This window comes from Kogia breviceps, chromosome 9, assembly GCF_026419965.1.
Source record: "Kogia breviceps isolate mKogBre1 chromosome 9, mKogBre1 haplotype 1, whole genome shotgun sequence".
NCBI classification, from domain to species: domain Eukaryota; kingdom Metazoa; phylum Chordata; class Mammalia; order Artiodactyla; family Physeteridae; genus Kogia; species Kogia breviceps.
In genome coordinates this window covers 64,860,511-64,876,360 of record NC_081318.1, presented here as the reverse complement: position 1 = coordinate 64,876,360, position 15,850 = coordinate 64,860,511, and the positions used below count along the sequence as shown (strand labels likewise).

The following is a 15,850-nucleotide window of genomic DNA, read 5'->3' as shown; positions in this document are numbered from 1 at the left end:
GCTAACTGTAATTTAGGATCAAAATGCCAGGCTCCTTCATCTTAGTTTCATGATGATAGAATTCTGAGCAGGGCAGAGACCAGCTGCAGTGTCAGCCTAGACCACAAACCTGAAAGTGCCATGTAAATCAGTCTGACTGGGCCATTTAAGCTAGTTCAGTGCAGTCTTAACTTCAGGACCAAGGTCTAAATGTTTCATCTGCTTCCCCAATACAAAAATGAAGTATTTCTAAAACCAACAGCAGGAAATGGTGGAGGGAGAAACAGGACTTAATTAAACATCACTTGCTCTTTTTCATTAAGACCTGTTACCTTTAAGCAATTCTACATTTATGTTCAATATGTAATACAACTATGACTTGGTTTAAAAAATTCAGTAGAACAATGTCTTGGGGAAAATAATATATATAAGCCAAAAGTATTTGACTGTCTTTGGAGAGTCCATATGTAATTGTTGGAAATGTCAATTATGATGTGATAGATTAAGATTGTTAAAAGTTTTTGTCTTATTTAAAATTCATGGTTGTTCTTTGTGCGTGTGAAGAATTTGTACACAAAGGGAAGTGGGGAACTTTGACACCGCCTCCTCCCATTAACCACTAACCACTTCAAAGCCATCACAATAAACTTTGAGCATAATTTAAAAAACAAAAACATGCTTTCTATGCAAATGGAGCTTCACAAGTTTCATAAGTGTTCTCTCTCCACCCAAACCTTCCAACCAATTTGCTGCCAACAAGACCCTTCTGTATAGAAATCCCAGAGTGGACAACGGTATGAAAACAACTATTAAAGATATGCGGTGTCTCCCAGCACCACCATGAATATGTTTAGTTCAACATAAACTATTATCAGAACCCATGTATTATTTATTTGTCTCTTAATTCATTTCTAAGTATATTCCACATGTGACTTGAAATCCTTAATAGCATCTAATTAAAACTGCTAAGTGTGTGTGTGTGTGTGTGTGTGTGTGTGTGTGTGTGTGTGTGTCTGAGGGTTATCTGTTATTTAAAAATCCTATAAGATCAATTTAATGACTACTGTGATTACTAAAAACACTCCTACCAGATTTCTGCTGCAAATAAAGAATTAAAAGAGGACTCCTTTGACTGAGTAAGAAATGTTAGGTTAATTCCTAAATTACAGAGTAATTACAGACATTCAGATTCATGATAAACAGCTTTTTGCTTTTCCTTTAGCCATTACTTGTCGAAAGCAAGATGGTGGACAGGCTGGTATCCATGAATGTCTCCGGTATGCAGGCCCCGTGCCAGCCCTCACCCAAGCCTGCCAGATCCCCTGCCAAGATGACTGTCAGTTTACCAGCTGGTCCAAGTTTTCTTCATGCAGTGGAGGCTGTGGTGCAGTTAGGACCAGAAAGCGCACCATTGTTGGTAAGAATAATTGGGATGCCAAAGCCAACACTTGTCAAGGCAGAAAAACACAGTAAAAAGTCAGGCCAAGATAGTTCTGACAATGTACTTGGAAAATGCACAGATATGCGTTATTATTGTTATACTAACACATAATTACAGCAATGGATTCAGAGCCGTATTTTGATGTAAGTTGGCAGTGACAGATGCATTATGTACCTTTAGTAGAACGAAAAAGTAGCCTTGAAAACTGAACTCTGTCTCCCCATACAGTATGCAGTAGATTAATTTTTGGTTTCAACATGTACCTTTGGTGGATAACCTACGGACAGTGAAGTACTTGGAGAAAAGTTTTTTGGGAACATGGGGAAAGGTCGCCACTTCTGATGCACTCAAAAATATTGTCAGTGGCAAAAGAAATCTAAAAATATTGGTGCTAGTAGAGTATTCAGAATTTAAAGTTGTAAAATGATCCAGCTGTCATAATGAAGACAGTTGAAAATTATATAAGGCAGCTTATGAAAGTTAGCAATAAATATATGTAAAACATATGTAATTAGTTACATGCAGTATAATTAAAAGTATATAACATATATGGCATAATATAAATTATGATCTAATTAAAATAATATTTTTCAGGCACATATTACTGTTACATTCAAGATTTTTTATTTTAAAAGGGAATTTATTTAGATTTATACATAAACCATTTCTAATATTTTTACTGTGATATTAAATATCTTAATTTTGAATATTATTATTTCCTACATTAATCACCAAGTATGTCAAAGTGATTATTTTTCAGAAATACTGAAAGATGCAAAATCACAATCAGAAAAGTAAATGCAAAAATCTCACTTTCTGAATCGTAATCCTGTATAACTAAACAAAAGACTTAACAAAAGAGTCCGAATAGACTCTTATTTTGTTAAGACTCTCTCTTAACAAAAGAGTCCGAATAGACTGTGCAGGTCAGTGCGGTGACTCTCTTTCTCCAGTTCTTATTTTCGCACATGTTATAAAGGAGAGAATTGTGCAGTTACCTCAAACTCCCCAGTCAGTGAAAGCACATGATCATTTGAGAGGATTTTAATCATCTTGAGGAGTGTAAAATTCAGCACAACAGTTAGTGCCTTATTCAAAATGGGCTATTTTTAAGTGAGAAAATAAGAGAAATTTCACTATGCAAAGCACCCAGTGCTAACAAAAGCCTACATAGAAAGCGCTACAGAGGGGGAAAATGGCATTTATTTATAGGCTACTGTTGAATACAGTTAAAAATAAAGGAAGTTTAGGAAAGGAGAAAACTTAGGGATGCTTGATATTAATGATGATATTTTCCAACTTCATTTTCTCCACAGGAAAAAGTAAAAAGAAGGAAAAATGTAAAAATTCTCATTTGTACCCCCTGATTGAGACGCAGTATTGTCCCTGTGACAAGTATAATGCACAGCCTGTGGGGAACTGGTCAGACTGCATTTTGCCAGAGGGGAAAGTGGAAGTGTTGCTGGGAATGAAGGTACAAGGAGACATCAAGGAATGTGGTCAAGGATATCGTTACCAAGCAATGGCGTGCTACGATCAAAATGGCAGGCTCGTGGAGACATCCAGATGTAACAGCCATGGTAATCCAACTTTTCTTCACTGTTATACATTTGCTGTCTTTGGGCGTGGAGGTAAAATGCAAGTGTGTCAGAATGGAGAGAAATGAAAGTTTACAGGAGTGTGTTCTAAATTGAACATTAGGGGCACCACTATGTATGTATTGATATATCATTTATATGTATGTAACAGGACATTCGGTGGCACTTGCCTTGTCTAGAAGTTGGCAACTAAGTCCCAAAGTTGGTGAGAGGGAAGACTTTCTGATGCCAGTGTATTTCCACTGGCATCAGTAGGCAAAAATGGTGCCAGAAACCTCCCTTGGGGCAGATCCAGAGTCTACTAAATAGTCTCAGCAATCCACACAAAGTCCCTGTACAGAAAAGGAGGGAGGAGAAGAGAAGATTGAATTTAATTTGAGAATAAAGTGTTAAACTAGACAGACTTTTAATAACCGAACTGGCAAGATTTGCGACGTGCCTAAGATATCAAGTGACAGAGGAGAAAGACTGAAAGCTGCAATTGGTGAAAACTCAAACATCTCGTTTATTCCTCATTAAGCTGAGATTGGCCCAAACAAACAAAACTAGAAAAAGGTACATACACTTTGGAAACTTTTGATTTCCAAACAAACAAACAAAAAATCAAAAAGAAGCTAAAATACTGTGACAATCATTGAATTGCCCAAAGTTTATAAAGATCAGTTTACAGTGTGTCAGCCTGAATCATGGATGTCACATATTTGCAAACAATGCACAGTGATTCTCCTCTCTTCATGGAGATGACCTAACAAAGATGAGTTAAATGACTGGGAGGGAGGGATATGGTAGTTACCCTCCAACCTTGCTGAAGTAACTTCTGCTGTTGGAACAGTGCTCCTCCATTTTTATTATATGGTTCAGAAAACAACGTGAACTAATGGGACCATCTCACATATATAAACTATTATGGGGTATCATGGTGACACATTTATGGAATCTCTTAAATCTGTCCCCAAAACAGTTTCCAAAAACCCCGACTTTTATTTTTTACCTTATCTCATAATTACTGTTTTATCAAAGTCTAGTGATATAAGCCCCCATTATGAGTCCATTATGTTGAAGCTCTAGATATAAATATTTTGCATGCATACATAGCTATGTTTAAGATTATCCCATGCATATAGAACAATAACTAAAAAGAGTTTAGTAAGCCTTGAAAAACTTCTGTAAGAGTAATTGAGTTTTTTTATTCTCTATATCAAATAACATAGGTGCTATTAATTAGATACCAGGAGAAATGTAAATGAACTTTGCATTCTGAGCTGATACAGTAATGTAGAAGATCATAGTTAGTCATTAAAATGTAAAAGTGAAGATCACTTTAAAAATGTTTCTCCTGAAATGTAGCATGTGTTTGCTCACATCTTAAACTGTTATGCATAGTGAATCACCAAGATAATCATTTGTTTTTAACATAACCTTTGAGCTTTCAAAATGACTCTCACGTATTCTCACTTTTACCTTGACCTGTTAATTAGATGCATGAGAGCTTCAGTAAGACACTTAAGAGTCAATCTTATTTTTAGAAAAAAAAAACAACTTTAAATATATCTTGTGACTCTTCACGAAAATGTTTGATCCCTTGAAAAAAGTAAAAGTACAGAAAAACTGAAATTGGCCAAAGGCAGTAGACTTTCTGCCTTAGCACTGTCAATTCAAAGCATGAAGAATTCAGTAGTGTATTCTAGAAGAAAAGCATATGTAGAAAAAAAGATGGGTCCCTGGCAGCACTGAACTTCATGGAGATTGTGAAAGGATCTAAGATGTTTAAGTGAACTGTTCCAGTTTAGTTCTTTGTGTCTATCCAGCATCACTCCTTTCTCCTTAAATCTGATCTAAGATGGATGTCCAATGGGATATTTTAGCTTCTACTAACATTTTTACTCAAAGCCTGAGGAAATTGAGTGTCTCTTGCCTGATTTCTTTGGAATTACTGCTGCTGTTCTGTCAATGCCGATAATGATAGTGGAGTGCTGTCACTTTGATGCTCTATCCTAGGCATGTGCTAACTTACAGTTTCTATGACCCCTGCCTTTGCTCAGCCAAAGCAGCTTCCAGATGAATGGTGGGAATGGGGTTTAAAGTGGCTTTCAAGAAAAAGTCTCTTACGGCTTTCAGTTTAAACATAAAATTGATCCCCACATGTACGCAGTACAAAGACACTAATCCCCTACCCTATTCAATAGTGGCCTTATGACACTTCTACTTAATCTGTGTTATCCATCTGTGGATCATATTATCAGTTATTATACTGATAAAACAGTTTGACTTTCATCAGCTTAAGTATGTTATTTTAGGTCATTTCCCATGTGGTCACCTTTTTTTTTTTTTTAATGTCTGAAACTCGCACAATTCTATTATGTCTGGAATTTCTCATAAGAATAGACTCTGTACTGAAAAGCAATATATTGATACTCCAAAAATCAGATCTTAAAGTATACCTTGGGAGCCACATAAGTGTTCATCCATCCTGATATACGGTATTAAATATAGTTCCTGCACAAATGTTGATATATAAATACATTTTTGGCATTTATCCTGATATCATAATACAAATCATGTATACTTACTTTTGGTATGAAATCTTGAATGGTGTCACTATTAGCAACAGATTATAAATCATTAAAAAACCAAATTACACATTTTCTACTTACTGCTAGAATACTCTGAGGTCTTAATTGGTTCACTAGAAATTGATTGCCTTGGCACATAGTACTAGGTACTTCTCAAGTTAATCACTTCTAAAGTTTCACAGAACAAGAGGTAGAATTTCTGGAACTTTTTAAAAATTATATCATTTAATCTTGATATTTTAAAGAATGTTAGAGGTAACCTAGCTTACGCAAGGTACACGTATACAAGATTTTCATTTAAATATAAGTGATAGAATTTTATTATGCTGCCCCTCAATCCTACCCAGAACTCCCAAAAGTCCTTATTCTGCTCTACTTTTTGTATTTCAAAAGCATGTATCACTCTATAACATACCATATAATTTACTTATTTATTGTATTTATTATTTATGTTTTATCCTGTACAAAAATGTAGATTGATGAGGGTACCTTGGACTACTTTATTCACTCATGTATCCCAGGCACCTAGAATAGTAGGTGCTCAGTAAATATTTGTAGAGTGAATGAATGAGTGAAGAGGTGGAGAGAATTTTTGTAGGTGTATTTGATGCACAATCAGGCTTGGACGCTTCCTTTTTTCCAGACAGTGTCCTTCGCTCTGTGTTACAGTTCTGGAATATAATCCAACAGATCATTGAGAACAACTAAGATCTTTGGAATAAAGTGTATACATGCCACAAATTTCTATATGATATTCATCAAATATTTATGCTTCTCTCCTCCTACTAATTGGTAGGTAGAAGAAATAATAGTCACACACCCATTCCACTGAATTAGTCCAGTAATATCGATATTGATAAGTCTCTTTATTCCAGTTTAAAGCTTATTGTTCAGAATTGTCTGCTTTGTACAACACCAGATTTGGACAACAGCTTAATCTCTTGGTTTATATTAGTACTTGTGACAACTTGCTTTTTCCCAGCCTGTGTTTACAACTTTAATTGGGAGTATGGAATGTTCATTTAATTCTCTTTGTGTCCACTCATGTTTCCTTGAGAAAATAAGGAATAACATTTCTATTAGATTTATCTCAAAGGGACACTTTGAAGGCGAATTGGATAAAGTGTGAAAATGTCAGATGCTGAAGTCTTGAGCTCTTTGAGTTACATAATTCCTTCCAGACACTTCTCTTCAATCTTTACTCTCAGCAAATTTGTCTTTGCTGTTCCTTAGAGGGAGTTTAAGCCATAATGTACTATCAATAGATATTCTAAAATTGAACTTAATTTTATTTGTGATTTTGTATCATCTGTTAATATCAAGTAAGCAGAAAGGCCTGTCTGATATGACTGTTCTTCCTGAGCCCCTGCTGTTGAATATACATAGGTCTCCTATCGCCTAAAAGTAATATGTTGCTTTGATGCCTCTCAAATACCAATTTGGAGAGCCCAAGAGGAAACTCAAGAATCAGCTATTTGGTTAGATTACTTGTTACCAAATGTTTTCCTAAAGGGCCAGATAGCAAATATTTCAGGCTCTGCAGGCTAAAACGTCTCTGTAACAACTACCTAATTCTGCAGTTACAGAATGAAAGCAGCCATAGACAATATATGAGTGAATTACACAATTATGTTCCAGTAAAACTTTATTTACAAAAACAGGCTGTCAGCCTGGGCTGTCATTTGCCAACTAGGATTTAAACCCTTCTTACTCAGAATGCCATCTACAGAGCAGCAGCATAGCCATCACAGGAAAACCATTGGAAATGCAAAATTGAACCCACATTGCAGACCTGCTGAATGGGAATCTGCCTTCTGACAAGATCCCCAGGGGGTTCTATAACACATTGAAAGTTTAAGACTACTTCTCTGGGTCATGCAGACACTCACAGGGTTTGGTAGGGATCGTGAGATTTATTAACCTTGGTGAGAAAGGCCTATGAAGATCATTTCCTAGGGGATCACAGTGTGATGCTGTCTTAGGCAAAATCATCAACACCCCACAGGAGATAGTTCACTTGCTTACCAGCTGTGGGCAAGAGAACATTAGGAAACTTTTGAAATTTGTAAAGATGGGTCTTTATAAAGTGAATGCCTGTTTAGGTATGATTTTGAAAACAGAGTGAGTCTACAGGATCTTCTGTGGAAAGGATATTGGCAAGTTAATGATTGCCCTGAGCAACATCTTTTTTTGGTTCAGATAGAGAAATAAGAGAGAGCTCTGGGTTTATTCACTGCTCTATTCATAAACAGAATACAATATTATATTGAAGTGTTGTGTGCATTTGACTTTGTGCACTCAGGGTTCATGATCCAATGACTCAAATTCTCAGGACTTTGTACTGCCATTTGACCATCATGCTGGCATTTAAACAGCTGTACTACTTATTTTAGGTCACATTACACCTTTTAATTATTTCAGTTTGTCTTTTAACTGTAGTCACTATTGAATTGTTCAGCATAGTTTGTCTAATGCCTTATTAGTGTAAGATTAATTTCCCTTTAACATTAATTTTTAAATATAATGATTTATATTCTTCCAAGCTTTCTCTCTTTGCCTAGTATGTTTATGAATGATATTACAGAGGACCTTCTGAACATTAATGAATGGCTTTATCAGTTGGTTTTGTAAGCATCTGTAGGATTCAAAGTATGCCCATTAAAATTTGATATTTTGCAAAACCCTTGCTGGCACTCACAGTCTTTCTTACAAGTTGTTTCATAGGTAGTTTGCACTACAGCACTAAGTATTAGAATAAAAAGAAAGCTCTACAAATTTTACAAGTGAAACGAAAAGCTTTTTAAGAAGATATTTTCATATTATAACTATAGCTGACCCTTATATGGCAGCATTTAACATTATTGCCTAATAGCCTAAGCGATCTACATCCTATTTCACCAGCCTCCTGAAGTTATGATGTGGATGATTTTAAAGCAGGTTTCATGTTTAAATGACATCCGTTGATGTTGTAAGGAACTATAAATACCAGATGCTGCCTTATTCAGTCATAAACTCTAGTATACATGCCACAGGTGTGGGATTTTTTTCTATTAGAATTAACAGGAACCAAAAAAGATCATCAACAAAACTTAGAAAAGGAATAAACACATCCTGGGTGTATTTGTGGTACAAGTGCCCAATTGAATTTTTTAAAATTCAGAGAGAACTCAATCTACAAGTAGATTTTAATTCAAGAGCATGTACTTTTAAGACGTTGTGGAACTCAGGATACATCTGATAAAGATAATTATGAATATGAGGAGGGTAGATTCTGAGGATAACCTACATGACCACTCAACCATAGTATACCTGGAATGTATTCCTTTTTGTAATGGGATTCTATAGAAGATGATATAAGTTTAATATTAGAGGTTAATTAGAAACAAAATTGAGTGAGAAATTGTGCCCTATTGTAGTGGATGCTTGTATTTGAGGAAGAGCATGTTAAATTAAACCAGGGAGAAAAGGCAATAGAGTTTTGTAAATAAGCTGAAATGGAGTTGATTTCTCTGAAAAGCTTTTTCAGTTGGTAGTATTTTTTTTAATGTCTAATTCATTTCAGAATTTAAATCTTTCATTTGATAGTACAGATGAAGCTAGTGTTGCTTTTGCAGTCATCATTAACAATTGAGATCTTTTTCCTTTCAAATGTAAAAGACGGGCAGGGAGTGAGGAACAGACTTTTCCTGAAGTAGCAGTTGCAAGTTTAAAGAACCAGGGAGGGCTTCCCTGGTGGCGCAGTGTTTGAGAGTCCGCCTGCCGATGCAGGGGATACGGGTTCGTGCCGCGGTCTGGGGGGATCCCACATGCCGCGGAGCGGCTGGGCCCGTGAGTCATGGCCGCTAAGCCTGCGCGTCCGGAGCCTGTGCTCCGCAACGGGAGAGGCCACAACAGTGAGAGGCCCTAACAGGATCCCTGAAGGAGGACCATAGAGGTGATGAGGGAGACTTTCCTTGGAAATTTTCCTGTAGCTACCATCATGTCGTGTGTGATGGAAAAACATCTGGTGTTATCATTTGATTCTGTGTGCTCCATGTCACGGAGACCTCAACTCATCTGTTACTTACTTACAAGGTTTTCAAACTGGGCTCCATGGAGCCCCTCAGGCCAGGCTGTCAAACATAGCCTCCAGAATATCCCATACACCTACTGGGCTTTCCAGCTTCTTAGGAAGAACGTGTTTCACTGCTTAAAATAAATTTAACTGCCAAGAACAATTCATTATTTGCGACAGCAACAAAAAAATTAGTTTATCTTTGCCTTTATCAACAATTTCTATTATGTTTTACTCCACATCCTTTCTATTGGCCTCTGACCCCGTTTTCCCCTTAATGCCTTAGAGGAAGGATAACGCTAATTTCAGTGAAATGGCTAGGAGTGGTAATCTTGCTGCTATCTATGATAATGTTATTGATATAATCACAGAGTTGTTCATTACTTATGTTGTGTTATAAGGTTTCATAATTCATAAAGATAATGACCCTCATATAGATTCCTGTTACATTAATGTCCTGCAATCCAAAATAATTGTAAAGCTCTCTGTTCCATTAGTTGAGTTTAGTCTCATTCTTAAAACATAGGTCTTAAAACATAGGTCTTTTTCTATTTCAAAGCATCATCAAAACGGTCATGTAATGAGTAAAGCTTATGCATAAGGAATTTTCTTTGGTAAATGTATGAAGAAGGCACTATATATTAGACATAAGCCATATCAGTGGGCTCAAAAAGTAACCTGAGAGCACACCAACACATTTGTGGGCATTTTAAAGTTAAATTTGAAAGGAAGATCTTTACTTGTAATTACTCTTCATGTTTATCCCATTTCTTCATAGTCACATTGAAGGCCAATTTAGCCCTTACAGGAAATTTTAGTTAATTTACAGAAAATAAAATGGTCGTTTAAAATAGTCATTAAAAAAATGTTCAGGAAGTTTATCTACATAAGTTTCCTCTCCCTTTGCCATAGGTTTGACCTTTAATGCTTTAAAACTTTAAAGTAATTTAAGAAGAAACTTTCTTAAGTTTGGGGGTTTTGTTTTTTGTTTGTTGACTTTTGCATTTTTTTCCATATTTGGAAATGGACCTAAAAAGGCCTGATTAAACATTAAAACTCTGTACAGCTCAAAACATGAATCCAGTTTTAATGCGTTATAATTACAACGTATCATGATGATCTGTTGATCTATTTCTCACTGGTCCAGTGAGATGCTATAGGAAAAAGTTAATAAGTATAGAATGCAGTGTCTGAATCATTCTCCTAGAGATTCACACTTCAGATCAGCAAAAAAAAAAAAAAAAAGAAAAAAGAAAGAAAGCTCAGGGTGAAGAGACCTGCTTAATGCAACAATTTTCCAACTTACTTGACCACAGAATGCTTTTTATAAAAATTATGTCTAACACTTACTAGAATCCAGTAAACTAGTGTTTAAAGATTATCCTTTGGAAATACTTCACTGTCAGTATATGATTCTTGTTGACTAAAAGAACAGTGCCCTGCATTGGATCAAGTTTAAAAAAAAAAATCACTCTACTAAATTTCAAAGTTAATTTATTTCCTGTTACTTCATAATCTGAACACTCCATCAAATATGATGTTTATATTGCTGACAAAGCCCTACTTCCAAAGTGGGTTCTTAGAACTTTTTTCTGATTTTTAATATCAGTTAATATTTTAATATTAAAGTTATAAATGTTAAATTTGGGGGGAAAAGTCCATAAATGCCTTAATGTATGTAATTATTCCCAAAGTTTTAATTTGGTTGAATAAGTAAACTATAGATACGGGCTCTTTCATATATAAGTTTATTTCCTTTTTTAATAAAATATACATCTGAAAGTAGAATGCAATTCTGACACTAACCACCTGGGTTTGGGCCAAACTTCACAGGTTAGGGGCTCAGTCCTCTACGAGACTGCCCTCACTTCAGACACTAGCTGTGCACTTTCAGGGTCCCCAGGTCAACCTCACTTCTGACCACCTGGCTACAGATTTGGGGATTCCCACTACCCCCTCAGTAATTCACTGGGATGATTCAGAGAACTCAGGAAAGCACCATTACAATTACAATTTTATTATAGCAAAAGGATAAAAATCAGAACCAGTTGATAGTAGAGACACATGGATGAGGGCTGGGAAGGTCCCAAACACAAGGCGTACATGTCGTCTCCCCATGGAGCTAGGAGGCATCACCCTCTTGGCCCATGGATGTGCTTTACCAGCCTGAGCTTTTGTATCCAGAGCTTTCTGGGGGGTTGTATTATGTAGGCATCACTGAATCATTGACCACACAGTTGAACTCAATCTCCTCTCTCCAGAGTTTGGGAGGATATCAAGTGGCTTAAAGTCCCAACCTTTTAAACACATGGTTGGTCTTTGGTTTGGTGGTATAATCATACCCCTTCCTTAGGCATCTTCTTATCATAATTTCACATGTAATCCAAGAGGCCCAACAAGAATAACAAAGATACTCCTATCACTTAGGAAATTTCAGGGCTTAGAGGCTGCCTCCCAGGAATCTGTTTCCCTCCCAGGGAAACATACCAGCCAAAGTCTTTGTTATACAGCAGAGAGTTTTAGAGTTTGCTATAAGAAATGGCCTTGATGGTGAACTTGTACATAGATATGCTACCTGAATCTGAAGGTGCCTAGTCATTGGGTAATCTCCCAGTATTGGAATAGCAATAGCTACAAAATTCCACAGCAATTAAAACTAATGTTGAGGGTTTCCCTGGTGGCGCAGTGGTAAAGAATCCACCTGACAATGCAGGGGACACGGGTTCGAGCCCTGGTCTGGGAAGATCCCACACGCCATGGAGCAACTAAGCCCATGTGCCACAACTACTGAGCCTGCGCTCTAGAGCCCGTGAGCCACAACTACCGAGCTCTCGTGCCACAACTACTGAAGCCTGTGCACCTAGAGCCTATGCTCTGCAATGGGAGAAGCCACCTCAATGAGAAGCCCGTGCACCACAACGAAGAGTAGCCCCCGCTCACCACAACTGGAGAAAGCCTACATGCAGTGACGAAGACCCAATGCAGACAAAAGTAAAAAGTAAATAAAATTATTTTAAAAAAACAACTAATGTTGAAATTTTCTGAGAAAATCTGTATTTAGCAGATATGAAGATATGCCTTCATATGTATATAAAACAAATAAATATAAATAAAATAGCATTTCATTGCAGTTACATAAATTTACCTGAACACTTCACTATGAAAATTTTGATTGCCCAGTGTTGATTCATAACTTTCATACATTGAATATAAGAATCTGGGTAGAACAGTTGATTATAGGAGTTTGGAGTAGTTTAGTTTCTGTGGCTTTTCAATTTATCAGTTCTTAATATATAATTACAAAAGAATATTCTGTTCATTTTGAAAATATTTTTAAATGATTTTTTCAGTATTTTCAAATCCACAGGGACCACAGTAGATAAAGTTCTAGCTAAGTGTTCTCATTCGTGATTGCAGTCATGTGCATATAACACATATTTAAGTAGGAGAGGTTTTTCAGGTCTCTTTTGAGATTAATCCAGATGTTTCAGATAGAGTGCCAGTGTTGCTCATTCACACAGCTGTAAATCAGAACCAACCAATATTTTCCACGTGCTTTCAAAATGAATTCTTTAATCTATCAACAGTGCACCTTTACAGCACAATATAGTAATCGTGAGAGTTGCTGAAACCTACTTTATCTGTACATTTATAATTCAAATGAATGAGGTGACTGGATATATGTCAAAGGCAATAAGTCCTCTAGTTGCCACGTAAAGCCTGCTAGTGTTCTGTATTCATTTCAACCTGAAAGCAGCCATCAGAATAGATATAGATGCAAAAAATACAATCAGAAGTCAGAGTTTGATTTTTCCATGTGTCAGGTTCAGTGTTGAGCTACTAAAGTTTTAACACCCTAATTGTGAAGTCATTTATTTTACTCCAGCATTCCTCAGGAGCCATAAATTGCTACAAGATGCCAGCAGTTTATTTAGCCTTAAAACGCTTCAAATGTTTCTGTCTTTCTATCCCCCATGATTGTTTGGTGTTAATTGCCCTCACAAATGATCTTAGCAGAGAAGACAGGGGAATGCTTATCTAGCAGTTCACTAGTAGCATTAAGGATTAATTTTAATTGTACTAAATAAACATGGCAGGCAATTATTGACTGTTGTTACACACTAGAAGATTAAAATGGAATGCTAAGCATTATACTCTTTTGCAGTTTTGCCTTTACCTCAGTGCCTAATTTGTATCTTTCAACAATTTAATAGATTTTTATTTGAGAGACGTTCTCTAGAATACTCTATTGGTAGATCAAACATAAAAATTTTATATCTGCTTACTTGAAAATACAGTGTGTTTCAGACTAAAGTCAGATATGACATATTTCACCAATGCCATAATACTTCAACAGATAAAATGGAAAGAAAGAATTTCCATTTATCTGTTACTCTGAAGTAGTGACATGAAAAATCATGTGATTCTATTTTCAACTATAATTACTGAATAACAAAAAGGTTAGAGGTTTACTTTTGCAGTCATTTTGATCTTTAGCAAGGTGGAAAATGCAATTCTAGTAATATTTCAATAATTTATTACCTTCGAAATACTAGTGTCCTTTAACTAAGCTATTGATAATATTTGGAAGTAGTTGGGATTTTTTCTTAATTCATTGTCTTTTACAAACATTAAATAATCTGGTTACAGATGGCATTCATTTGGAAATGACTTTAGACATTTGTACAGTTTGATTCTATTTCTTAAACTATTACTATGAAACACAAATTATTACTGGCCCTATCAGGAGTTACATTTTTAAGTATTGCACACTTTATAGATTTATTTACTGGCTGTGTTGATTGAAAAGGAGAATGTGATTTGAAATATATTTTAACTCAAAATAGTGAGCTGGGCTTGTTTTCCCACCTCAAACCATACTTAAAGTCAAAGTATGAGCTTTAAGTAGGTCATGGTAATCTGTTTGAAGAACAGTTATGCTTTTCAAAATTTTGGTAAACACTATTGTAAAGTACTTTTTCAATTCTCTATTGGACTTCCCTGTGGACTATTATCAATACTCCAAAAGTCTTCTTCAATATCAGAAGTACATTCAAAACTCAACATTAACATCTTCTTTCTGTATTCAGTATTTCACAGCTGGCAAAGCCCCGGCTGACACATCTGCCCCCTTGAAGATTCTCTGAGACTAATTCCCACTTTTGAGCATTCTTTCATTGCATCCTGCTCTTCATACCAAATTCATGATCCCATCTTTTTAAAAAAGTTTTCTTTTATACTTACAATTTGCTGATATAATATGCATATCCTCTGAGGCATCAAATTCACTCCTAGGAATATGCCTAACAGAAATGCATATGTATGTTCACCACGAGACATGTTCTAGAATGTTCATAGCAGTACAGTTGATAATAGCTTGCCATTGAAAAATACCCAAATGCTCACAAACAATAGAATGAATTAAAAAAACATAATATAGTCACTCAACAGAGTACTATACATTAATTAGAATGAATAATCTTCAACAACATGCAACAGTATGGATGAATCTCATATCACAATGTAGGGTGAAAGAAGGCTAGCACACATGGGTATGTACTGTATGATGCCATTTACATAAATTTTTTTAAAGTAAAACAGTTCTGGATTGTAAGAAATCAGGATAGTAGTTGCCTATGTGAGAAGAGGTAGTGATTGGAAGGCAACACAAAAGAGGGTTCTGGAATAGTGTTGGTTTCATGTATGTGTTCAGTGAACTTTATACTTTTGAAAGATACACTTTTGTGTATCGAGACTACAATAAGTTTAAAACAGGTGATGTGTATATTTGACAAAAATATAGAAGATAATACAGAGAGAAAAATACCACAAAACTACTTCTCACCCAGATTTTGTTGATTGTTCCTGTGTCTTACAACAGAGTTCCTTAATTTCAGTCCTACACACACACACACACACACACACACACACACACACACACACACACACACACACAAAATAAGTACAAGTAAAACTGGTGAAACTTGAGTAAACTCAATGAATTGTATCAATCTCAGTATCTGGGTTGAAATTATACTTTAGTTACCATTGTAGGAAACTGAGGAAAGTATGCATGGTACCTCTCTACATTATTTCTTACAAGTATATGTGTCTACAATTACCTTAATAAGAAAACTTTCAATTAAAAAGAGAGGGAGTGATGAATAAACACAAGAAAATATATTAATTTCCAAAAATCAGGCAC

The 15,850-nt window shown here is 35.8% G+C and overlaps 1 protein-coding gene across 1 annotated transcript in view; it reads left to right on the top strand.

Annotated features, from left to right (window-relative positions):
• Positions 1-15,850, top strand: part of THSD7A (thrombospondin type 1 domain containing 7A) — a 456,022-nt gene that overhangs the window by 399,350 nt on the left and 40,822 nt on the right. Inside the window, exons 12-13 of the mRNA XM_059074016.2 lie at positions 1,202-1,396; positions 2,737-3,000. Of these exons, the coding sequence (XP_058929999.1) occupies positions 1,202-1,396; positions 2,737-3,000 (459 nt within the window). The remainder of the gene's footprint in view (positions 1-1,201; positions 1,397-2,736; positions 3,001-15,850) is intronic.